Raw genomic sequence first — 21047 nt, forward strand, 5'->3', positions numbered from 1 at the left:
TTGGATACATGCATATATTTAATAATGAAACAATCTATCGACAACCAAAAAAAAAAAAAAGAGAGAAAAAAATTCACAAGACCGCAGTGCTGTGGAAGAAAATGAGACATCAGTATAGCAACTGACCCAGAAGGCTGCATGGTAAGTACAGAAAAGACAGACTTGACTAGGATAGTATTGTATGCTCTTCAAATGGCGAAGTATCCACTTATTTGACTGCTTGGAAGCAGGCAGCTTTATTGTATGCTGCATGGAATGGAGGCAAAGAGCCAGGGAAAGGAGAGAGAGGAGAAGGAGAAGAGCAATAAAGAATTCAGGGTAAGCAGATGGAAGGGACTGAGATAGAATTACAAAGAGATGACTGTAAGGCTTTTTGTTTCTTCTGCAGCCTAAAATAAACCTGTTCCAAGTCTTTGTCAGTCAAATTCAGTGATCACACGAGTAGCACTAGGCACTGTGAAGGAATGGTGAAGGAACTGGTTTACAAAAGTCAAAGGATACCAGGGGTTCCTGCTCTCAGAGAGCTTACAACCTATATGAGGAGACAGGTTCCACACACAAAGCTACTATAAAACATATTTACAAAGTAACATAAATACAAATAAATATACATATGAATAAACAATATATGAAAGCTAAAAGGTACGGTGTCAATAATTGTTCAGAAGAACCTAGGTCAAAGAAGGCTTTCCGAAGGAAAAAAATGTGGACTTTGAGTATAACAGTAGTGTACAGTAGGACATGTGCAAAGGCATAGGAGTGGAAGCAAATATGTCGTGTACAGTAGGCAGATTAGCTTGATAGAAAGTCTAAATGGGTCTCCTTAAGAAGTGAGTGGGATAAAACAGTAAGAGTCTATTTGGTGAAAGATACTGACTTACCAATGTTAGGTCTGGTCCCTAAAACAAAACAAACAGGGAAAGATGTTTCCTTTAGGTAATGATAGGAAGTGGCTACAGGCCAGGACCAACTCTACTACTCTCAAAAGTTTTGTAGTTACTCTCAAACAGAGAAACTAGAAATGGGATGGTGGAGAAGTATTCCTCATCCTTGAGCAGTTCAACTAGAAGGAACTGCCTTCTGCAACAATTCTTATGTAGTGGCAAGTGAAAAACCTCAATGAAATCCCTAAACTGAGGACCTAAAACCCAAAAGGCAGCCAGATCCCAGTCACCTCAAGGGCTCAAGCAGAATGTCCTAGACCTTGTTACTAATTCTTGGTGGGGAGTACATTGTGTCTGCTTATAAAAGAATTTATTTTTGAACTACCATGACAATCAGCTTTGATCCTAACATTTTACAAATTAAAACAGGAGGATGAGAAGAGCCCTAATCTATAGGGAATGCTCACGTCCCTGAAGAAGGACAGGTCAATAAGGGCCCAAATTCTCCCCTGGTCTTTAAGTGGAGAGGCAAAACATCACACCTTGAAAAGAGGCTTTTCTCAGCCAAAGACCTCTTTCTTTAAGCCTACTGATCTGAAGCTGTTCCAGGAAGGAAAAAAAAAAGAGTCCAGGCCAGTTGTTCAGCAGCAGCCAGAGTCAGCCCCCATGTCATGAGAGCCCCGCTGGGAGGCACTGGGTCCCACTGGGGTTGAAATACACTGCTGGGGTCCAATCTTGATGCCATTTGCCTGTAAGACAAAAGAGGCAATAGTTCCCACCTCAGTGTGAAAGTAAGTGGGAGAAAGGAGAGGGATAAAAGAAATCATTAATTACAATTTCTAGAAGCAGGTATGGCCTTGGCAGGTAACCATGCGCCTTAGCCAGACTGCTGTGGAACAATAATCTGTGATGGTGAAGATAATGTGACCAGCTGTGGTATTATAGATCACTGGAAGTGGCTTCTGTGCCCATTTTTAAAGTGACTGTTAAGTTACTTAAGTTTCATAGCTATGTGCAGAATTAGGATGTGATTGGTAAGAGTAGGTAAAACAGAAGTGGCAGCATATTAGCATATAATTCATTTCCGCCCCCCCTGCCCCCCAAATGTGCTTTATAGAAATGACAAGCTAAGCAATTAAGAACCACACCTCCCCCATGCTTTGGAATAGTAAAAACCTGAGGTTGAGAGAAAAACCTCCCATAATGTATAAACCTTTTAGATCAGTAATTAATAATCTCTTTAAGTAGTCTTGGAAAAGGAAATGGCAACCCACTCCAGTACTCTTGCCTGGAAAATCTCATGGACAGAGGAGCCTGGTAGGCTACAGACCATGAGGTCACAGAGTCGGACATGACTGAGTCATTTCACTTCACTTTAAGCAGTCTGGGTCTCAGACTTGAGGAAAAAACAAGACTAGCTATGCCAGTTCATATAGCTTCATATAGTATCATGTTAGACAGGAAGTGCTTATATTCTAGGAAGCATCCTGTCCTGTTTAAAACAAAGCAAATTTAATTGTCAGCCCCTTACCCTATCTTACCTCATTGTGGACATCAAATAAACCCTGCTGGATCTTCCTATATATTTCTTTGGCTGTGTTAATGAAGGCCTGAAGGAGACATAAATCATAGTATTAGGCTCAAGTTTAGGTAGAGAAATTAGGAAAAGAGAATACAAATATTATGCCGATTTGGATTTCAAAAGTGAATTGGGAACCATTAGGAGAAATGAGTAAAAATACACGAGGTCCTCCAAAGGCCCTGTAAAAGCCATTCCAAACAATTTCAAATAGAAAAAAGAGATTCTATGGTATTTTGGTATTGACACAAGATGTACCTAGGGTTCCCAGATTGGCACACTCTGCAAATAAACCAAACATGCTCTCTTCTGAGTCAGTTACTTAAGACAGATTCAACACCAGACTTAGGAATGACTAAGATGGAATTCATTAGTTCCTCCAACTAAGATGATTTACAAATAACAGTAGTGTCAATCCACACTACCAATTAATGTTACTTAATATAAAAGTAAAGCCTTAGGAATCAAGGAAAAACAAATGGAACAATTCCCTTACAAGGGAGAGACATGGTCATTATGACCCCTGTTACCCATGTTTTAACAGGGGAGGAGAATTCTGAAGGGAAAAAAAGGCGGGGACAAAGATCCGGTGTAATCTCTGAAAAGCTTTCCCTACTTTTTCCCAAATAGTACCTCCTCAACATTGCAGGCTGTTTTGGCTGAAGTTTCCATGAATATAAGTCCATGTTCCCGAGCAAAGGCTTCTCCTTCTTCTCTCTTCACATCCCTACGAGACTCTAAGTCACTGCAAGAGATTAATCATTAATTGGGGAGAAAACTAAAAAAAGATCCAAGTGAAGAAATTTATTCTAAAAGAATCCCACAGCTGTTTCAACGGCCAGTTAATCCATAAAGAATGCAGATCCTGAATGGTGTCCTTTTGTACAGGGTTACTGATTTCTGTAGCCTCTGGGAAAATATTCTTCAGATCAGATTCTTGACAGCTGCTACACAGTTGAGGATAGTGCCTTATCTCTTATTACAGAGAAAAGGGTTTATAAAAGGTTAGGCAAGCCCCATAGTTTCTCAAGGTCTATGCTGTAGTCTTCTTTTTTGAAGGAGATCCAGTTAAACCAAAGGAAAGAAGAGGAAAGGGGAAATTCCAGTTACTGGGAAGTAGAAAAGTCATGGATGTCACATCGCATAGTGATAAGTGTCTTCCTCATTACTGGAATCAAGCCACAAGAGGAGACAGCAAGGAATAAGGAAAACCCAGTTGCCTTAACTCACTAGTATCATTATTAACATGTATAATAAACAGCAGCTTGCCACCAGGGAAATGAAGGATTCAGAGAAAATGATATGGGTAAAATTAGGTGATACTAAGAACAGAGCCGAGGATTGAGGAAGAATAAAGTGGCATGGAAAAGACTTTATGAAACACAGCATTAAAGGATGCAGAATAAGATTATGGTGAACTGTCCAATTTTCATTTTTCAAACTGGAAATTTTCATTTGGGAGGATTCCAGTTTTTCACCATGAAAAGAAAAAATCCAGGAGTAAGTCCACTAGAGAAAAAAAATCTGCAAAATGTATACTTATTTTTCATGAGCTGTGTGAAGACCAAGGAAGAACTAACCCAAAATGGCAACAGTGCTAAATCTGAACATCTAGCCCAGACATACCTCTGAGTTCCAGATCTGTTTGTCCATTTGCCTGTTCATTTCTACTCGTGTAAAAGGCACCTCAGATGTACATCAAAATGAAACATCATCTTTTCCCCCCAACCCAACTCTGTCCCACACTTCCACATGGCACAAGCCAAAAACCAAGGTTATTATTAACATTTTTTCCTTCTTCACACCAAATACCCAATTCACCCCAAAGCGAAGTACTTCCAAAATGTACCTTACAATCATCCTTTCTCTCTCTCTCCAGTGTCAGTGACCTAGTCCAATCCACCACTTTCTCACTTGGACTGCTGCAGCTGAGATCCACATCAACCCTTGCTCCCCTCCAGATCTTTTAAAATCTGATCAAGCTACTTCTCTGCTTAAAACTCTTAAATGCTTCCTACTGTGTTTAGAATAAAATCCAGACTCCTCACTCAGGTCTATAAGTGCCACAAGAGCTGGCTCCTGCCTTCTTTTCCAACCTCGTCTTGTACCATTCCCCTCTGATTTAGTCTAACCACACCAGGTTTCTCTCAACATTATAAACTTATCATCAAGCTTCTTCCCAGTTTAAAGCTTTCACAGAGTTTCTTACCCCTATCTGACACCTTTTCAAAAACTCTTTGCCCAGTGAACTCTTGCCCATCCTTCAGATTTCAGTTTAAATGACAACTCTAAATCAAAAGTAAGTACCCTGGGGCTTCCCTGGTGGTCCAGTGGTCCAACACAGGGGACACTGGTTTGATCCTTGGTCTGGGAAGATCACACATGCCTCAGAGCAGAGCAGCTAAGCCGGTGTGCCACCCGAATCCATTTGCCACAACTACTGAAGGCTGCATGCCTTAGGGCCCGTGCTCCACAACAAGAGAAGCCACAAAATCGAGAAGCCTGCACACTGCAACTAGTGAGGAGCTCCCGCTCTCCAGAATTAGAGAAAGCCCACAAGCAGCAACTAGGACCCCAGACTCCTTTGTTCATGGGATTCTCTAAGCAAGAACACTGGAGTGGGTAGCCATTCCCTTCAGGGGATCTTCCTGACCCCGGGATCGAACCCTGGCCTCCTGCATCCCAGGCGGATTCTTTACCATCTGAGTCACCAGGGAAACCCAGATAAAATTATAAAAAATAAATAAGTATCCTGGTACTCTTTTTTATAGTGCCCTTTTTTCCCCCTTCACTGCATTTATCATAATTTGTAAACAGATACAAATCATTTTATGTTTAATATCTATGTCTCCACTAGTCTGTGAGCTCTGTGGGAATGAGGGCAGGATTTTGTTTTCACCTTGCCCACTCAGGGTCTACCACAATATCTAGGATGTAGTTATGGTTTTTCACAAATTGGCTGAACCAATGAGTATAATCAGTCTGTGGCCACAGTTCTAGGTGCCACAGATTATTTTAAATACTCAAGGGAAACATAGCAACACTCAACATCAGAACACCACATAAATTGCTGTTGTTCAGTCGCTAAGTCACATCTGACCCTTTTATGACCCCATGGACTGTAGCCTGCCAGGCTCCTCTGTTCATGGGATTCCCCAGGCAAGAACAATGGAGGGGGTTGCCATTTCCTTTTCCGGGGGATCTTCCCAACCCAGGGATAGAACCCGTGTCTTCTGCACTGGAAGGAGGATTCTTTACCATTGAGCCACCAGAGAAGCCCCCACATAAATACAAGCTTAATATAATCGGCAGTGTAAAAATCAGATCATGATAGATTCAACATTTGCACTTCTTTTTGAGGCTGCATTCTTGGCAGCTGCTGTGACAAAAAAGCAAACACTGCACAAAAATCAATTTGCAACAGAAAAAAGAGTGGTAGTGTCCAATGTTAACTCCAAGGTTCGACAAGCTGTGCTATGCCTGATAGGCAGACACAGGTCGTTAGCAAGTAATTACAGTCACTTAAGAATGAAATAAGAAATTCTTTTCCTTTTAATTCACGTTTTTTGTTTTTCAAACAGTTACTCAGTTGCTATGACAAAAATACCTGCTATTTTGTTTAGACCTAACTATTTAATAACAAAACTATCAAGTATGTCTTGTGGCCTATGGGTGCCTTAGAAAATTCATTGAGAATAACAAATGTTGCTAAGGATGGGGAGAACCTGGAATGCTTGTGCACTGAGAGCAGTAATGTTAAGTAGTGCAGCCACTATGGAAAACAGTACAGCAGTACCTCCAAAAATTAAACAGAATTTCCATAAGATCCAGCAGTTCCACTTCTGGGCATATATCCTAAAGAACTGAACGTAGAGCCCCAAGCAGATCTCTGTACACCCATGCTGACCAGCAGCACTATTCACAACAGTCAAAAGTAAGAAGCAATCAAAGTGTACATCAATCGATAATAAAGAAAATGTGGTGAATACATCCAATGGATTACTATCTCACCTTAAAACAGAAGAAAATTCTGACACACGCTACAATATAGATAAACCTTGAGGATGTTATGCTAAACAAAAGCCAGGAACAAGAGGACAAATACTGTAAGATTCCTAAAGTAGGCAGAAGAGACAGAAAGTAGAATGGTTACTGCTAGGGGCTAGAGGGATGGGATCTTCCCTGATGGCTCAGCAGTAAAGAATCCACCTGCAATGCAGGAGACACGGTTTCAGTCCCTGGGTTGGGAAGATCCCCTGGAGAAGGAAACAGCAACCCACTCTGGTATTCTTGTCCGGGAAATCCCACAGACAGAGGAGTCCTGGCGGGCCACAGTCCATAGGGTCACAAAAGAGTTAGAAACAACTTGGCGACTAAACAACAATAGCGGGATGGGGAAGGTGAAATCAGTGTTTATGGGAACAGAGTTTCAGTTGAGGAAGATAAAAAAGTTCTGGAGATAAATGGTGGTGATGGTTGTATAACAATGTGAATGTCCTTAATGCCACAGAACTGTACACTTAAAAATGGTTAAAATGGTAAGTTTTATGTTACATATATTTTACTGCAATAAAAAAGCTTTCCTAAATTGAGATACTAACGAACCTAAACTAAAAAAGTTTAGGTCCCAAATAATTCAATATCCAAAGAGTACCTAGATGACATCTAGTACTTGTTATTTATACAAATAAAATTTTACCTCTTATTCCCAATCAGCATGATAACCATGTTGGAACTAGAGTGCTGCCGGGCATCCTCTAACCATGAGGTCAGGTGGTTGAAGGTTTCACGCCTACAGCAGAAAAATTTCAAACGTGGGTCAGAGGCCCATTTCAAAATGCCAAAGCAATTCCAAATGCATAGGAAAAGGGGGAAACTTATATGTATAAAGAAAAATATAAAACAGGCAATTCCTCTTTAGCATTCTTACTAGATTCAGTGGATTAAAAAGATTTTAAGAACAGAGGAAAGAGTCTCCCTCTCACGCAGCAGGTGTGACTCACCTTGTAATGTCGTACACCAGCAGTGCGCCGGCTGCTCCCCTGTAGTAGGAACGGGTGATAGAACGGAAGGATTCTTGTCCAGCCTTTTCCATCAACATGGCAACAAAAAAAAATCCCAACAAAACCAGGTTATTTGCAGAGAAGTTACTTGATCAGATGCCACTCTAACACAAAGGAGTTAATTTTACAAAAGAACTTCTATTAAGAAAAGAGAATTGGCGAAAAGAAAACCTGAATGCCCAGGAAGAAGTCCAGGTGGGAAATCAATATCTTTCAGTGGGAGTACAGTTGGTATTTTGGGTGGGTCAATTCTTCCTGTGAGACTGTCCATTTAATTGCTGAATGTTTAGCATCGCTGGCTCCCTGTCACTGAATGTATTTACCCTATAATCAGTGTGACAAAGACATTTCCACACAATATCCCCTAGGAGAGAACTGGAAATACACTAGAAACTCAGAGTATTTTTCAGTCCCATATGATGTTGAACGTATCACCTTTGTTTTTTGTTTCTATTTTTGTTTCCACTCCTTTGTCTTAGAAAATTATCTTAGAATGCCAATGCTCTATATAATAGAAGTTTCATTCCAATGGATCAACGTAGAAAATTAGATACAAAGCACTATACTAACTGACCTTTAGTGACTGATAAAGGCAGGACGGGGCTTCCCAGATGGTGCTAATGGTAAAGAACCCTTCTGCCACTGCAGGAGACTTAGAGATGCGGGTTTGATCCCTGAATGGGAAGATCCCCTGGAGGAGGACATGGCAACCCACTCCAGTATTCTTGCCTGGAGAATCCGATGGACAGAGGAGCCTGGTGGGCTACAGTCCACAGGGTCACAAAGCGTTGGACACGACTGAAGTGACTTAGCATACACATACGCAAAGGCAGGACTACCAAGATGTCCCTTACTGGGATCCTGTCATAGCAAACAGGAATAACGACTAGGGAAAGCAGTCAGGGCCCAGGACAGCATTGTCCTAAAACAAATTCAAGTTTATTCTCTACTTTCATTTCCAATGGGGGCCAAGATATTAATATTTATTTATAATTGAGCAATTTACTAATGCCCCATATACAGGATACTTTTGCTTTCTTGATGGAATAGGTTTTTGGGGAGGACAAGTTTCATTAAAGGAAGCAAAATCATCTAAATATGAATTCCCTGGGCATTGACTCTATTCTATCAGAAAAGTTTTCACATTCTTGAAATTGCTTATCCTTCTGTCCCTACATAAAGATTAGGATGGGAGACTTTAAGATTGTTCTTAAAGATAGGGAAACTAAGATCTGGACATGGGAAGATAAATAGCTTTTATACAATATACCAACAATAACATTCATGATACTAATAATTAACAAAAATGTGAAAAATTAGGCTCAAGGTCAGTTCAGTAACTGGCCAAAAGTTAAAAATTCTATAAACACCAAATCCATAATTTAAATGTAGGAGCTTAGTATAATACTCCATAGCAAAAAAGTCTGTTTTCTTAAACATTATGTCACATAATCTAAAGCCAGGTTTAAGGTCAGAAGACTGTTCTAGTACACTAGTTCTAGGTTACATTTCCAACAGTACAAGAATCTCTTACTACAACAATCTTATTGCATACCTGATAGAACATTAAAATCCAAAAGTAATTCTAAAGGACTTTGTTGGTAATATTAACCACACTTTAAGATCTAAAACATATTTTTTCCCTCCAAGAGCTCACTTAAATTTTATTTTTTTCCCTAATAGCTTTATGTCTTAAAGCATTTGATTCCTGGTTGGCTTCTAACTTACATTTTTTCCTCCTCTGCTATGGTTGAAAGCCCTCTCCTTCCTCAAGTCCTTCCAAGAGCTAAAAGGGAAGTCTGAGGGAGGCCTGTGTGATGGTTGAATCAATTGAAGCATTTAACTTTTGCAAATGAAAACAGTTTCAGTGTACTATCACAAATGATTTTTGAAATCAAGTCACTTTACTTCTTAATCTCAATCAATTTCCTGAACCAAAGTTTGCTAGGCAATAAGTTAGAAAGAGACTTCCCTGGTGGTCCAGCGGCTAAGACTCTGAGCTCCCAATGCAGGGGGCCAGAGTTTGATCCCTGGTCAGGGAACTAGATCCCACATACTGCAACTAAAGATCCTGCTGCTGTAACTAAGAGCCAGTGCAGTCAAATAAATGAATAAAAATAAATATTAGAAAAAAAAAGCTAGAAAGAGTGAGCCATTCAATTTGAGATGGTCTGCATCAGTTTAGGTATCTTTGTCCATCTCCTGTTTAAAAAAAAAAAATCCGAAGCAGCAAAGAATTAAGATGGAGATAAAGAGAATTAAGTTTTCTCATTTTCCCCAAATGGAAGCATCACATTATATATAATTTCAAGATATATAAAGTATCCATTTCTACAAAATCAGACAGGCTTATTTCTTAAGAATCAAAATGCATTCCAAAGTAAGATGCAAATGAATCTGGGATTTTATTTTTTTTTGGCCATGCTGCATGACTTGTGGGATAGTAGTTCCTTCAGCAGGGATCAAACCTTTATGCTGCCCTTGCAGTGAAAGTGCCAAGTCCTAACTACTGGACTGCTAGGAAATTCCTGAATTTGGGATTATTTAATCAATATACTTACCAAAGCAAACTCATATATACTTGGATTATTTGAAACAAAAAGTCATGGCATTCAGAATTTGTAACTGTAACAGATGGAAGTGAAAGCTTTCCTGTCTCTTTGATTTCACTAGACCTCCTCTGACCTCTGTATGCAGGTCAAAAAGGAACAGATAAAACCAGACATGGAACGACGGACTGGTTCCAATTTGGGCAAGAAGTATGTCAAGGCTGTATATTCCTATTTTATTTAACTTATATGCAGAGTACATCATGCGAAATGCCAGGCTGGATGAAACACAAGCTAGAATCAAGATTGCTGGGAGAAATATCAATAACCTCAGATATGCAGACACCACTACTCTTATGGCAGAAGAGCGAAGAAGAAGTAAAGAGTCTCTTGATGAAAGTCAAAGAGGACAGTGAAAAAGCTGGCTTAAAACTCAACATTCAAAAACTAAGATCATGGCATCCAGTCCCATCATTTCATGGCAAGTAGATGGGGATACAATGGAAACAGTGACAGACTTTATTTTCTTGGGCTTCAAAATCACTGCTTATGGTGACTGCAGCCATGAAATTAAAAGACGCTTGCTCCTTGCAAGAAAAGCTATGACCAACCTAGAAAGCATGTTAAAAAGCAGAGATATTACTTTGCCAATAAAAGTCTGTCTAGTCAGAGCTTTGGTTTTTCCAGTAGTCATGTATGGATGTGAGAGTTGGACTATAAAGAAAGCTAAGTGCTGAAGAATTAATACTTTTGAACTGTGGTGTTGGGGAAGACTCTTGAGAGTCCCTTGGATTGCAAGGAGATCCAACCAGTCCATCCTAAAGGAAATCAGTCCTGAACATTCATTGCAAGGACTGATGCTGAAGCTGAAGCTCCAATACTTTTGTCACCTGATTCGAAGAACTAACTCACTGGAAAAGACCCTGATGCTGGGAAAGATGCAAGAGGAGAAGGGGATGACAGAGGATGAGATGGTTGAATGGCATCACTGACTCGATGGACATGAGTTTGAGCAGGTGCCAGTTATTGGTGATGGACAGGGAAGCCTGACATGCTGCAGTCCATGGCGTCGCAAAGAGTTGGACATGACTGAGTGACTGAACTGAACTGAACTCTGACCTCCATCCTTAGCTCCTCCGTCATAGCCCTTTATCCCTGCATCAGCCTTTACTGTTATATTTGGGACTAAAGTATTTTTGTTTTCTCTTACCGTATCCCAGATTTGCAGTTTGATTTGTTTTCCATCAATGTTGACCATACGGGCCCCAAACTCCACGCCTGTCAGTGAAAGCCGAAAGAATGTGATTCTCATGAACAACAACCATGGTGACAAGAGGTTCATGCTTGTCCTCATTGTGCTAATGACTCATCCTCCGCACTTAGTGCCACTAAGCCCATTACAGTTCCCTATTTGCTCCAATTAATTTTGTGCTCCTTAAAGTTTTATCTTCTAGAATTAAAAACTATGTTCCAGGTGACAACCACCTCAGGAATATAACTGAAAAGCATATATGGGGATAAAAATTAATTAAGAAATCAAATAGAAAAAGTTAATGAATTTTTAGAATTATTGTTTAATGCTTAAATTTGATTAAGAAATGTTTAATTTGTAACTTTAAAAAACTTCTAAATTTTTTGAAAATATTTCTTAATATTTTCCCAAAGTCACTCTCTAGTCCTCTATATGAAACAATAAATACTTGCTTTTTGCAATTTTAGATTTTTTTTTTTTTAGAAAAGCACCTATCTAAGAATAGGTTCTCAAGAATGAAACATTTCAGATCTCCAATAATTCCAAGAGTTCATCAGAAAACAGCATTCCTCACAGGGGTTTGGAAACAGATAGTCCGAATAAAGGTTTTAGTTTACCTGCATTCAACTTCTATCAAGGTAATGTCAGGACAAAACTTAAAAATCGAAGATCACTTACATTAAAAATACTTGATTGTAAGTCAAACAATTTGCCCTATTTTCTATCTTTACACAGTACTTTACTCCAGGAATTCTGATCTGCAGGTAAGAAACAGCACTAATCTAGCTTCTGCTATTCAGGGGCCCCAGGCACAATATATCCAGAATCTCTCTCAACTCTATAAAGTTTTACAGTCAATAAGCAGATTTAAAAAATTGTTTCTTACTACTCTAGACTACATCATCAAGAATAATGATAGTTACTAAAAAAAAAAAGTCACTAATTTTGCTTTCTTTCTGGACGAGAGGAATGGAGTTTCAATGGTGAAGAATTAAAAAATACAACTTCTGTCCCCTTTTATGCAACTTCCTCTAATTATGAAAAAATCTTCATATTTTGTGCACATTTTATAGTCAACTGCCTTGTTTATCTTGGTATAGAAGACTGAATTCAGAAAGAAACAGGGCATATATAGGACTCTGGGGAAACTTGATTGATCACTTCATTCTGCTACTTTGAAACCTGTCACTTGCTCCCATTACCTTTAGGTGTGTCAAAACTCATCTCTCCCCTTCCCCACCCCAGATGTTCTCTACTCTTACCTCTTGTCACTCTTCACTTTAAATTCCATGGTCAAGCCATATTAAATTACTTTCAGTTTTCCAGATTAGCCTGAACTCTGTTATTCCTGAGCCTTTGCACCTGTTTTTCCCTCTTGGCCTGATCACTTTTCTCTCATCTCCACAACCCCTTCGCTTGGCTAGTTCCTGCTCATGCTTCCATTTTCAGCTTTTCCTGATAGATGTGGCTTATCCCCTTCTGCAATAGTAATTTATTCATTGGTATCTGCCCCCAGCCTCACCTCACCTCCTACACTGGAGCTTTCAATGTAGGCATGTTTGCCTTGGTAAGCACTGTATCACTTAGCACCTAGCACATTGTGGTTGTACACAACAGTCATTTACAAAAATATTTTCCTGTTGATACTAAATCCTTTTCTAACCACTTTAGCTATTTGGCTCTGAATAAGTACTTTGGGATCAGCAGTAGCTTCCGATTTCCATAATGTGGGACTTGGAAGTGGCAATATAGTAAGAATGGGAGCTAGGGATTTTATTCTGAAACTGCATCTGCATGGCAAGAAGGCTAGCTTTATGTATATAATCTTTATTTGGGTTGGAGTTACGGAGATTACGGGGAATGGGTTGTTAAAACTCAGCAGGTCGTCCCATATCACAAATTTGTGGAAGATGTTCACATTTCCCACAATTACCAGAGAGTTCTTGAAGCTCATGATTATTATATCTTTTCTTTAAAACAAAACTTACCAGTTTCATGTACCTTTTATTCTAGGTCTGGGATGGCTCTTCCATTTGCTTCCTCCTCTCCAACACACACACAAAATCTATATGGCAACCCACTCCAGTGTTCTTGCCTGGAGAATCCCAGGGACGAGGGAGCCTGGTGGGCTGCCGTCTATGGGGTCGCACAGAGTCGGACACGACTGAAGCGACTTAGCAGCAGCAGCAGCAGCAGTGATTACTTTGAACAAGTAATGAGGTTCACACTACTTTACCGCAGAGTAAGGCGAGTTTTTGAATTAACAGTACGTTTTCGCAGGATTTTACATAAACATACAAATCACATTTGTTAAAAAAAATAAAATCCTAAGGCAACTAATCCATACCTCATGGTCATCTCTAAATCTAGTCACCTTTCAATTACCTACTCCCCATTACACTACTGCCCATTTCTCAGCATTTAGTCATTCTTCACTTAACATAACTTTGGACTAACCCCAAAACAGGAAGACGTAACTTTTCTACTTCGAACACTAAAGCTCTAACTTTCTATTTTAGTCAGATTTCATAATCTATTCTACGAGAGGTATATGCGCTTACCTATTGTGAGGTCGTGGACAGGTTGGAACCGCTTGTCTGTAAACTGCAGGAGGAGACATGACTTCCCCACACCTGAAAGAAGACGCGTGCGTTAGGAGTTAGGCAGCGAGAACAGACCAGTGTCGGGGCGTCCAGGACTGGGGAAGGGGAGCCCCGAGCCCCGCCCCCGGCGGCCCGCCCCGCCCCCGCTTCACTTAATCGCCCAGCCCACCAAATGAGCCCCGCCCCCAAGCCCCGACTTGGGTGTTTCGGATCCCCGCCCCAGCTTGAGGATTGTCGCCCGCGGGTTACCTGTGTCTCCGATGATGATGTACTTGAAGAGATAAGCATAAGTCATGGTCCCTTTTCCTCTGGATTCCGGGTCCGCCCGACTTCTACAGCCACTTACCTCCGGCCTCTCTAGCCTCTCAATCTATCGACCTCCGGCCCCTCTAGCCCAGTTAACGTCTCTATTGCTCTCCCTCGAAATCCCGTTTCGGTCGGAGCGACGGTAATACCCAGATACCGCCTCCGGGGACGCCTCTAACACTCCTGCATGCCATTATCCCACCAAGCTCCAGGAGGCGATAGCTAGCCTGTCAGTCCGCTCGGCCTTCCCGGGCCTGACTCGCAACAGCCCCAAGGCTCTCCTTCCAATCAGCGGAGAGCGACGCACGACGCTGGGGAAGTGACGGCAGTTCCGTGTCCTGTGTGGGGGCAGTGGGAGTGCTGACTTCACTGAGACCGTGATAGCCGTTGTGTGAAGATGGAGGTAGGCTCCTGAGCGTTAAGAAGGCTGGCGAGAGAGCGCGGCTGACGGGGTTGAAGCAGAAGCGGGAAGCGGCAGATGGGAGGGGAGAGAGAGCGGGGTTTGGGGGGTGTTGTCATAATGTCTGGGTCAGAATCCGTCGCTCCGATCTAACTCTCTGCTTTCCCTAACTTATCCCCGCGGCTTTCTTTTGGTTTCCAGTTTCCCGGAGGAAATGACAATTACCTGACGATCACAGGGCCCTCGCACCCCTTCCTGTCAGGGGCCGAGGTGAGCATGAGTTGCCGACGCTGCGCGGAGAGGGTGGGAGGCAGCGGTGGGGTAGGATGATGGGGAGGAGAGCGCGGACGCCAGGGCCCGGGGGTTGGGAACCGGAGGCTGCGATCGATGTTTGGAGAAAAGTGGCAGCTGCCTTCAGAGCCTATGAGGACTACGCGGAAGGCCAGGAAAGCTGCTGTCATCAGAAAAGCAGGACTCTGGGAAAAGCGAACCTATTTTAGAGCGATTCTGTATTGGAGTACAGAATGAAATTGTCTCCTTTCGTGGAGGAGAAACAAGTACAATAATGGGAGATCGCAGGAGGGAGAGAATGTTTCAGCCAAAGAAATTTGGGAAGGGGCAGGAGTTTACCTAACACGTCAACTGTGGAATGTGTTCATTCTTAAACCGTACTCTATTGAAGGGGTCTGTGTTTCGTTAAAACTTCCTACCTAGCGATTTTTAGAAAAGTTAATGGTTATGTTTACTTACAGAGTGTTACCTTGTGCTAGTGAGAGAATGAAAGGGAATATTTGCGAGAAAACATGAGTTGAGTAGAGCACGCGTTTCTGTTTGCCAGTGCCTCAGAGTTTGGGTAGGTTACTTCACCCTTATGTGTCAGTTTCCCTAGCTGTCAAAGTATTGTAATAATAGTTTCTTACGATGTTGTGAAGTAGAAGTAATGATCATGGTGATGTCCTTTAGTGTTCTTGGAAAAGGTTTAATTGAAATGTTGTCATAAATATGTATGATTTGTTTAGACAAGGCAAAAGAAAAGGGTGGAACAAAAATAAATTCAGTCTTTGAGAAACGGAAATTTTGAACTTTCTGTCCTTTGAGAATTTTTAATTGTTTTCAAACTTGGCGTAAACCATTTGATCATTTTTGTATCAAGAATTCTCAATTGCTGTTGAATGAACTTATCCATAGGGTCGCAAAGAGTTGGACACGACTGAAGCGACTTAGCATGCATTCATGATCTTATCCTGTAACAAACCTTAATGCTTTCATGTATGAGAATTAGATGGGCAAGGGAGGGGGGGCGTTGCTAGTTTTTTTTTTTTTTAACTTTATTGTGATTACTATTTATTTAACTACAGTGTGAATCATATGAGCAGTAAATTTAGAAATAATACAAAGCTAAAATCTGTTTGATGCTTTGCAATCTCATTGTTAGTTTCTTCTGAGTGATATCTTCATGGTTTAATTTCATTATGTGGAGTGTTGTAGATTTCACATTAGTCTCATCCACATGAAAGCACATCATTACCAATTTCTTCTGAATCAAGTCTCCACAATTTAAATTTCTTTATTTAGAGTGCTGTAAATTTCACATTGGCCTCATCAAGAACTTTTCCAGGTTTGAGTCTTTCCTTTGTGTTTGCTTTTATTACTTTAAGAAAAAAAATTTTTATAAACTCTTTTGCCAAGAAGTTCATAACTAAATTTCAGTGGATTCCTTTAGCTTAGGGCCCTGTCATTGTTACCATTTCTCCTTATCCATTACAACTTCTTCACCTTTGTTTTCCCTCTTGTGTGTTTGTTTTCCTTTATTTCAGTTGGTTTGTGGTTTTTGTTGTTTCTGGTCTTACTGTGTGCCACTCCAAGTATATCTTAAAACAAGATGAAGGTAATTAAAATTTTTTTTTCTTTAGAAGAAGAGTAATTTTTAGAGTTTCTTGCAAGGAAATGTCCACAAAAATACTTATCATAAAAAAGTTGAAAAAATTGGACTTCTTTGAAATAAAGTTTTTTTTTTTTTGGCCATGCTGTGCAGCTCTCCAGGTTGTAGTTCCCCAACCAGAGACTGAACCCAGGCCCAAACAGTTGAGAGTGCCAAGTCCTGACCACTAGACCAACAGGGAATTTCCAAAATTTAAGAACTTTTCATCAGTAGACATCATTAAGAAATTAAATAGGCACTTCACAGACTGGGAGAAGATATTTTATTACATATATCTGGCTCAGATTCAGAGTATATTCAGGTACTTCTGCAGAGTGAAATAAAGAATCCAATTTTTAAATGGACAAAAGATTTAAACTTGCATATCAGAAGAGAGGGTATCCAAATTGTCACTAGGCATATGAAAAAGTATCATCATCACTTATCAGGGAAATGCCAATTAACAATGAGGTACCATTTTATACCCATCATAATGGTGAAATTTAAAAAACTGATCATTCCAGGAGTTAATAAGCATGTAGATAACTCTTAATCATTGCTGGTGAGAGTGTAAATCGATTGAGCCTCTTTGGAAAACTAGCAGTATCTACGACACATGAAATACAGTTATCCTGTGACCTGGTAATTCCACTCCTTGATGTATACATAAGAGAAATGAGTGCATATACTAAACAAAAACATGTATGTCCATAGAAACTTGATTTATATAGCTAAACAGTGGAAACAAATGTCTATAAACTGATAGGTTTGTTAAAGGGAATACTACACAGCAATAAAAAATAATGAACTACTAATGCAACCTGAGTGATCTCAAAAATATACTATTGGATAAAAGAAGCCAAATAAAAAAGAGTAGACACTATATGGGTTTATTTTTAAATTAAGATCAAGAATAGACAGCACTAAACTATGCTGATAGAAATCAGAATAGTGGTACCCACTGTGGAAGGGAGGGAGTATTGACTAGAGAGGAGCATGAGAAAATCTTTTAGAGTGATGGAAATGTTCTGTATCTTTATCTGAGCAGTAGATAATTGGGTGTTAAGGTATGTAAAAATTCATTGAGCTATATACTTAAAATTTGTGTGCTTTACATTACTTATACCTCAATAAAATAAGAAATAATAATTTTTAAAGATTAAGTGTCCAGAGAGGCAGGCTTAGCATTTATAATAGCATTGTTTGAGCTAGGAGAGCTCTATAGTCTGAAGGGAGTTTAATCCTTCTGTTTATCTTGTTTAGGTTGGCACTTAAATAATGATATTGTACTTTGAGCACTCTGGGGAAATTAGTCATAAAGATGCATGCTTGCATGTTAAGTCGCTTCAGTCCTGTCCGATTCTTTGTCTCCTCCGTCCATGGGATTCTCCAGGCAAGAATACTGGAATGAGTTGCCATTCCCTTCTCCAGGAGATCTTCCTGATCCAGGGATCAAACTGACCTCTCTTGCATCTCCTACATTGGCAGGCAGGTTCTTTACACTAGCACCATCTGGGAAGCCCCAGTCATAAAGATACCTGTCCTTAATTTTCCTAATTTTCTAAGTAATCATTAGAACCAGTTGATGATTTCAGGCTGAATAGTTAAAGTTTTATTACTGTATCAATTTTTAAGAACAATTAAACTATTCTAATAATCCATAGGACCAATGTATTGTTGAATAAATCAGTGTTTGATTAAAAGAACTTTTCCTTAAGATGAATAATCTACACAAGAAATTACTTAAATACTGGATTGTGTGTTGTGGTATGGAGGAATGTGAAAAGGTAGGAAAAATGGTATTTAAAATTTTTTTAGTTCTCTAGATAGCTAAACCTTTATAATCCTTGCTTATAAACTATAATTCCCAAACTGCTTTCTTCTTCATAAAGCCTCAGGAATTTAACAGAAAGAAATGAAAGTTGAGTTGAAAAGGGAGAGGAATCATGTTTCTGTTTCCTCTTTCTGTGTCCACATCATTTAGTTTTACTTTAATATTTGCTACAGTTTTATCTTTTTATATTTGGCAAGCTAGAGTTTATGATTTAGTTATATAGTGAATCCACTGAAATAAAAGATCTTTAGATGTTCATTATCTAATAATCTTACCAATAGCTTGTGGTATAAAAGCTTTAGAGTAGATCTCTATTCTAACAGGTGGTTTCCCCTTCTGTTTTCTTGATCATTGCAGTTATTTTACTCTTCCTTTTTAAAGGAAGAAACAAAGTAACAAAAAACAAAACAGGAGTAAAGCCATAGATGCAGAATAACAAAGCTGTTTCCATTCCAGTGGGTGGTACATAGAAGAATGCCTTGTTAATTTGATACAGTGAAATCTCTGCTTCCTTGGTGTTTAGTGTAGTTCATGAGAATACTCCAGATGGTTTATGAGGGCTAGTCCTTTGTAGAACACTGGTCTTTTGTATGAATTTTTATTCTTTTTTCAGTTCTCATTAACAAATAGTATCACTTTCGTATCAGCAGAGTTACTTTTCTTATTTGTTGTGGTAAGCAGAAAAGGATAGTCATCTATTGCTTTACCAAAGCAACCTGTATCTTCTTAAAAAATTGTAAACTACTATTTTACAACTGTTGATCTAATACAATAAATGTTTCTCTGGATCCTTCCTGTCACTGTAACTTTTGTTTGTTTACATCAGAATTTGGTAAAAATCTTTGTACTCTTTTTCCTGAAAAATGCTCACATGAACTTGAACTGAAATCTCAGAGTCATGGACTGAAGTTAAGAAATTCCACATAATAAGAAAAATTATGATTTGTGTACTGAGGAAAGTTTAGTTCTTAGGGAGAGTTTTAGTTTTTCCTCAATTGTATGCTCCTGTGCTCTTTATGCTCCCCTCGTGTTAATATCGCAAATGTTTACCATGCTAAATAGTAAGGCTCTTGGAGGAGGAAAATATAGAAATGAAGCAATATACATGTCTTTTTGTCTTCTAGGAAACTTTTTTTCTGTTTTCCAGTGTGATTTCAGAGAAATTTCACAGACAATATTCTCTCCCTAGTTTTAATAGCTAGAAATATTCTATCAAAATTAAAAATGGTGATATTGGTGAGGTCCTTTGTAGGTCTGGAAACACCTTGAGGAATTCTTAAAGAATGTTATTGTTATTGTTCAGTTGCTCAGTTGTGTCCACTTTTTGTGACCTGTGGACTGCAGCATGCCAGGCTTCCCTTTCCTTCACCATCTCCTGGAGCTTGCTCTAACTCATGTCCACTGAGTCGTTGATGCCATTCAACCATCTCATCCTCTGTCATCCCCTTCTCCTTGTGCCTTCAATCTTTCCCACCATCAGGGTTTTTTCCAGTGAGTTGGCTTTTCACATCAGGTGGTCCAAGTATTGAAGCTTTAGCTTCAGCATCAGTCCTTGCAATGAGTATTCAGGATTGATTTCCTTTAGAATTGACTGGTTTGATCTCCTAGGAGTCCAAGGGACTCTCAAGAGTCTTCTCCAACACCATAGTTCAAAAGCATCAACTTGTCAGTGCTTAGCCTTCTTTATGGTCCAACTCTCACATCCATACATGACTACAGGAAAAACCATAACTTTGACTAGATGGACTTTTGTCAGCAAAGTGATGTCTCTGCTTTTTAATATGCTGTCTAGGTTGGTCGTAGCTTTTCTTGCAAGGAGCAAGTTTCTTTTAATTTCGTGGCTGCAGTCACCATCTGCAGTGATTCAGGAGCCCAAGAAAATAAAGTCTGTCACTGTTTCCATTGTTTCCCCATCCATTTGCCATGAAGTGATGGGACTAGATGCCATGATCTTTGTTATTTGAATGTTGAGTTTTAAGCCAGCTTTTTCACTCTCCTCTTTAATGTTCACTGAGAGGCTCTTTAGTTCTCTTTGCTTTCTGCCATAAGGGTAGTATCTTCTGCATATCTGAGGTTATTGATATTTCTCTCAGCAATCTTGTTTCCAGCTTATGCTTCATCCAGCCCGGCATTTTTCATGATATACTCTGCATATAAGTTAAATAAGCAGAGTGACAATATACAGCCTTGATGTACTCCTTTCCCAATTTGGAACCAGTCCATTGTTCCATGTCCGGTTATAACTGTTGCTTCTTGACCTGCATACAGGTTTCTCAGAAGGCAGGTCAGGTGGTCTGGTGTTGTCTTTTTCAGAATTTCCCACAGTTTGTTGTGATACACACAGTCAAAGGCTTTATTGTAGTCAGTGAAGCAGAAATAGATGTTTTTCTGAAATTCTTTTGCTTTTTCTGTGATCCAGTGGATGTTAGCAATTTGATCTCTGGTTCATCTGCCTTTTTAAACTCCTGCTTGAGATACGTTACTTGATTATGGAAAAGAAAAAAAAATACCTGTGGGTATCTACTGAATTTCATCTGAATCAGTTAATATTTATTGTGCCATATGACAGGTTGATAAAATTTAAAGTTTCTAAAATTCCAACAATCTGTGATAATTGGTTGGGGTAGGTGTCAAGCTAACAATTAGGATATTAATG

The 21047-nt window shown here is 39.6% G+C and overlaps 2 protein-coding genes across 4 annotated transcripts in view; one reads left to right on the plus strand and one right to left on the minus strand.

Moving 5' to 3' along the window:
• On the minus strand, positions 1-14542 carry RAB2B (RAB2B, member RAS oncogene family). The gene is made up of 8 exons (XM_040227183.1): positions 14180-14542; positions 13889-13960; positions 11286-11353; positions 7467-7549; positions 7163-7255; positions 3097-3208; positions 2426-2494; positions 1-1633 (listed from the first exon to the last, which is right to left on the minus strand). The coding sequence occupies exons 1-8, from the start codon at positions 14223-14225 to the stop codon at positions 1526-1528; spliced, it is 651 nt and encodes a 216-aa protein (XP_040083117.1). The 5' UTR covers positions 14226-14542; the 3' UTR covers positions 1-1525.
• TOX4 (TOX high mobility group box family member 4) overlaps positions 14539-21047 on the plus strand; it is a 14981-nt gene continuing 8472 nt past the window's right edge. The window contains exons 1-2 of one of the 3 annotated variants that reach the window (XM_040227181.1): positions 14539-14639; positions 14838-14906. In XM_040227181.1, coding sequence (XP_040083115.1) covers positions 14634-14639; positions 14838-14906 — 75 coding nt within the window. In that variant the 5' untranslated portion in view covers positions 14539-14633. The remainder of the gene's footprint in view (positions 14640-14837; positions 14907-21047) is intronic. The other 2 variants (XM_040227179.1, XM_040227180.1) reach the window with 2 other exon arrangements.

The sequence above is a fragment of the Oryx dammah genome, unplaced genomic scaffold (genome assembly GCF_014754425.2).
Source record: "Oryx dammah isolate SB20612 unplaced genomic scaffold, SCBI_Odam_1.1 HiC_scaffold_26, whole genome shotgun sequence".
Classification (NCBI taxonomy): Eukaryota; Metazoa; Chordata; class Mammalia; order Artiodactyla; family Bovidae; genus Oryx; species Oryx dammah.

Bases quoted from the DNA above. Each gene is read 5' to 3' on its own strand.
- RAB2B (XM_040227183.1), bottom strand. From the start codon at position 14,225: ATGACTTATGCTTATCTCTTCAAGTACATCATCATCGGAGACACAG. The intron at 11,354-13,888 runs GTAAGCGCATAT...TTTCACTGACAG, and splicing joins TGTCCACGACCTCACAATAG to GCGTGGAGTTTGGGGCCCGT. The intron at 2,495-3,096 runs GTACTATTTGGG...TGTCTCCTTCAG, and splicing joins CAGCCTGCAATGTTGAGGAG to GCCTTCATTAACACAGCCAA.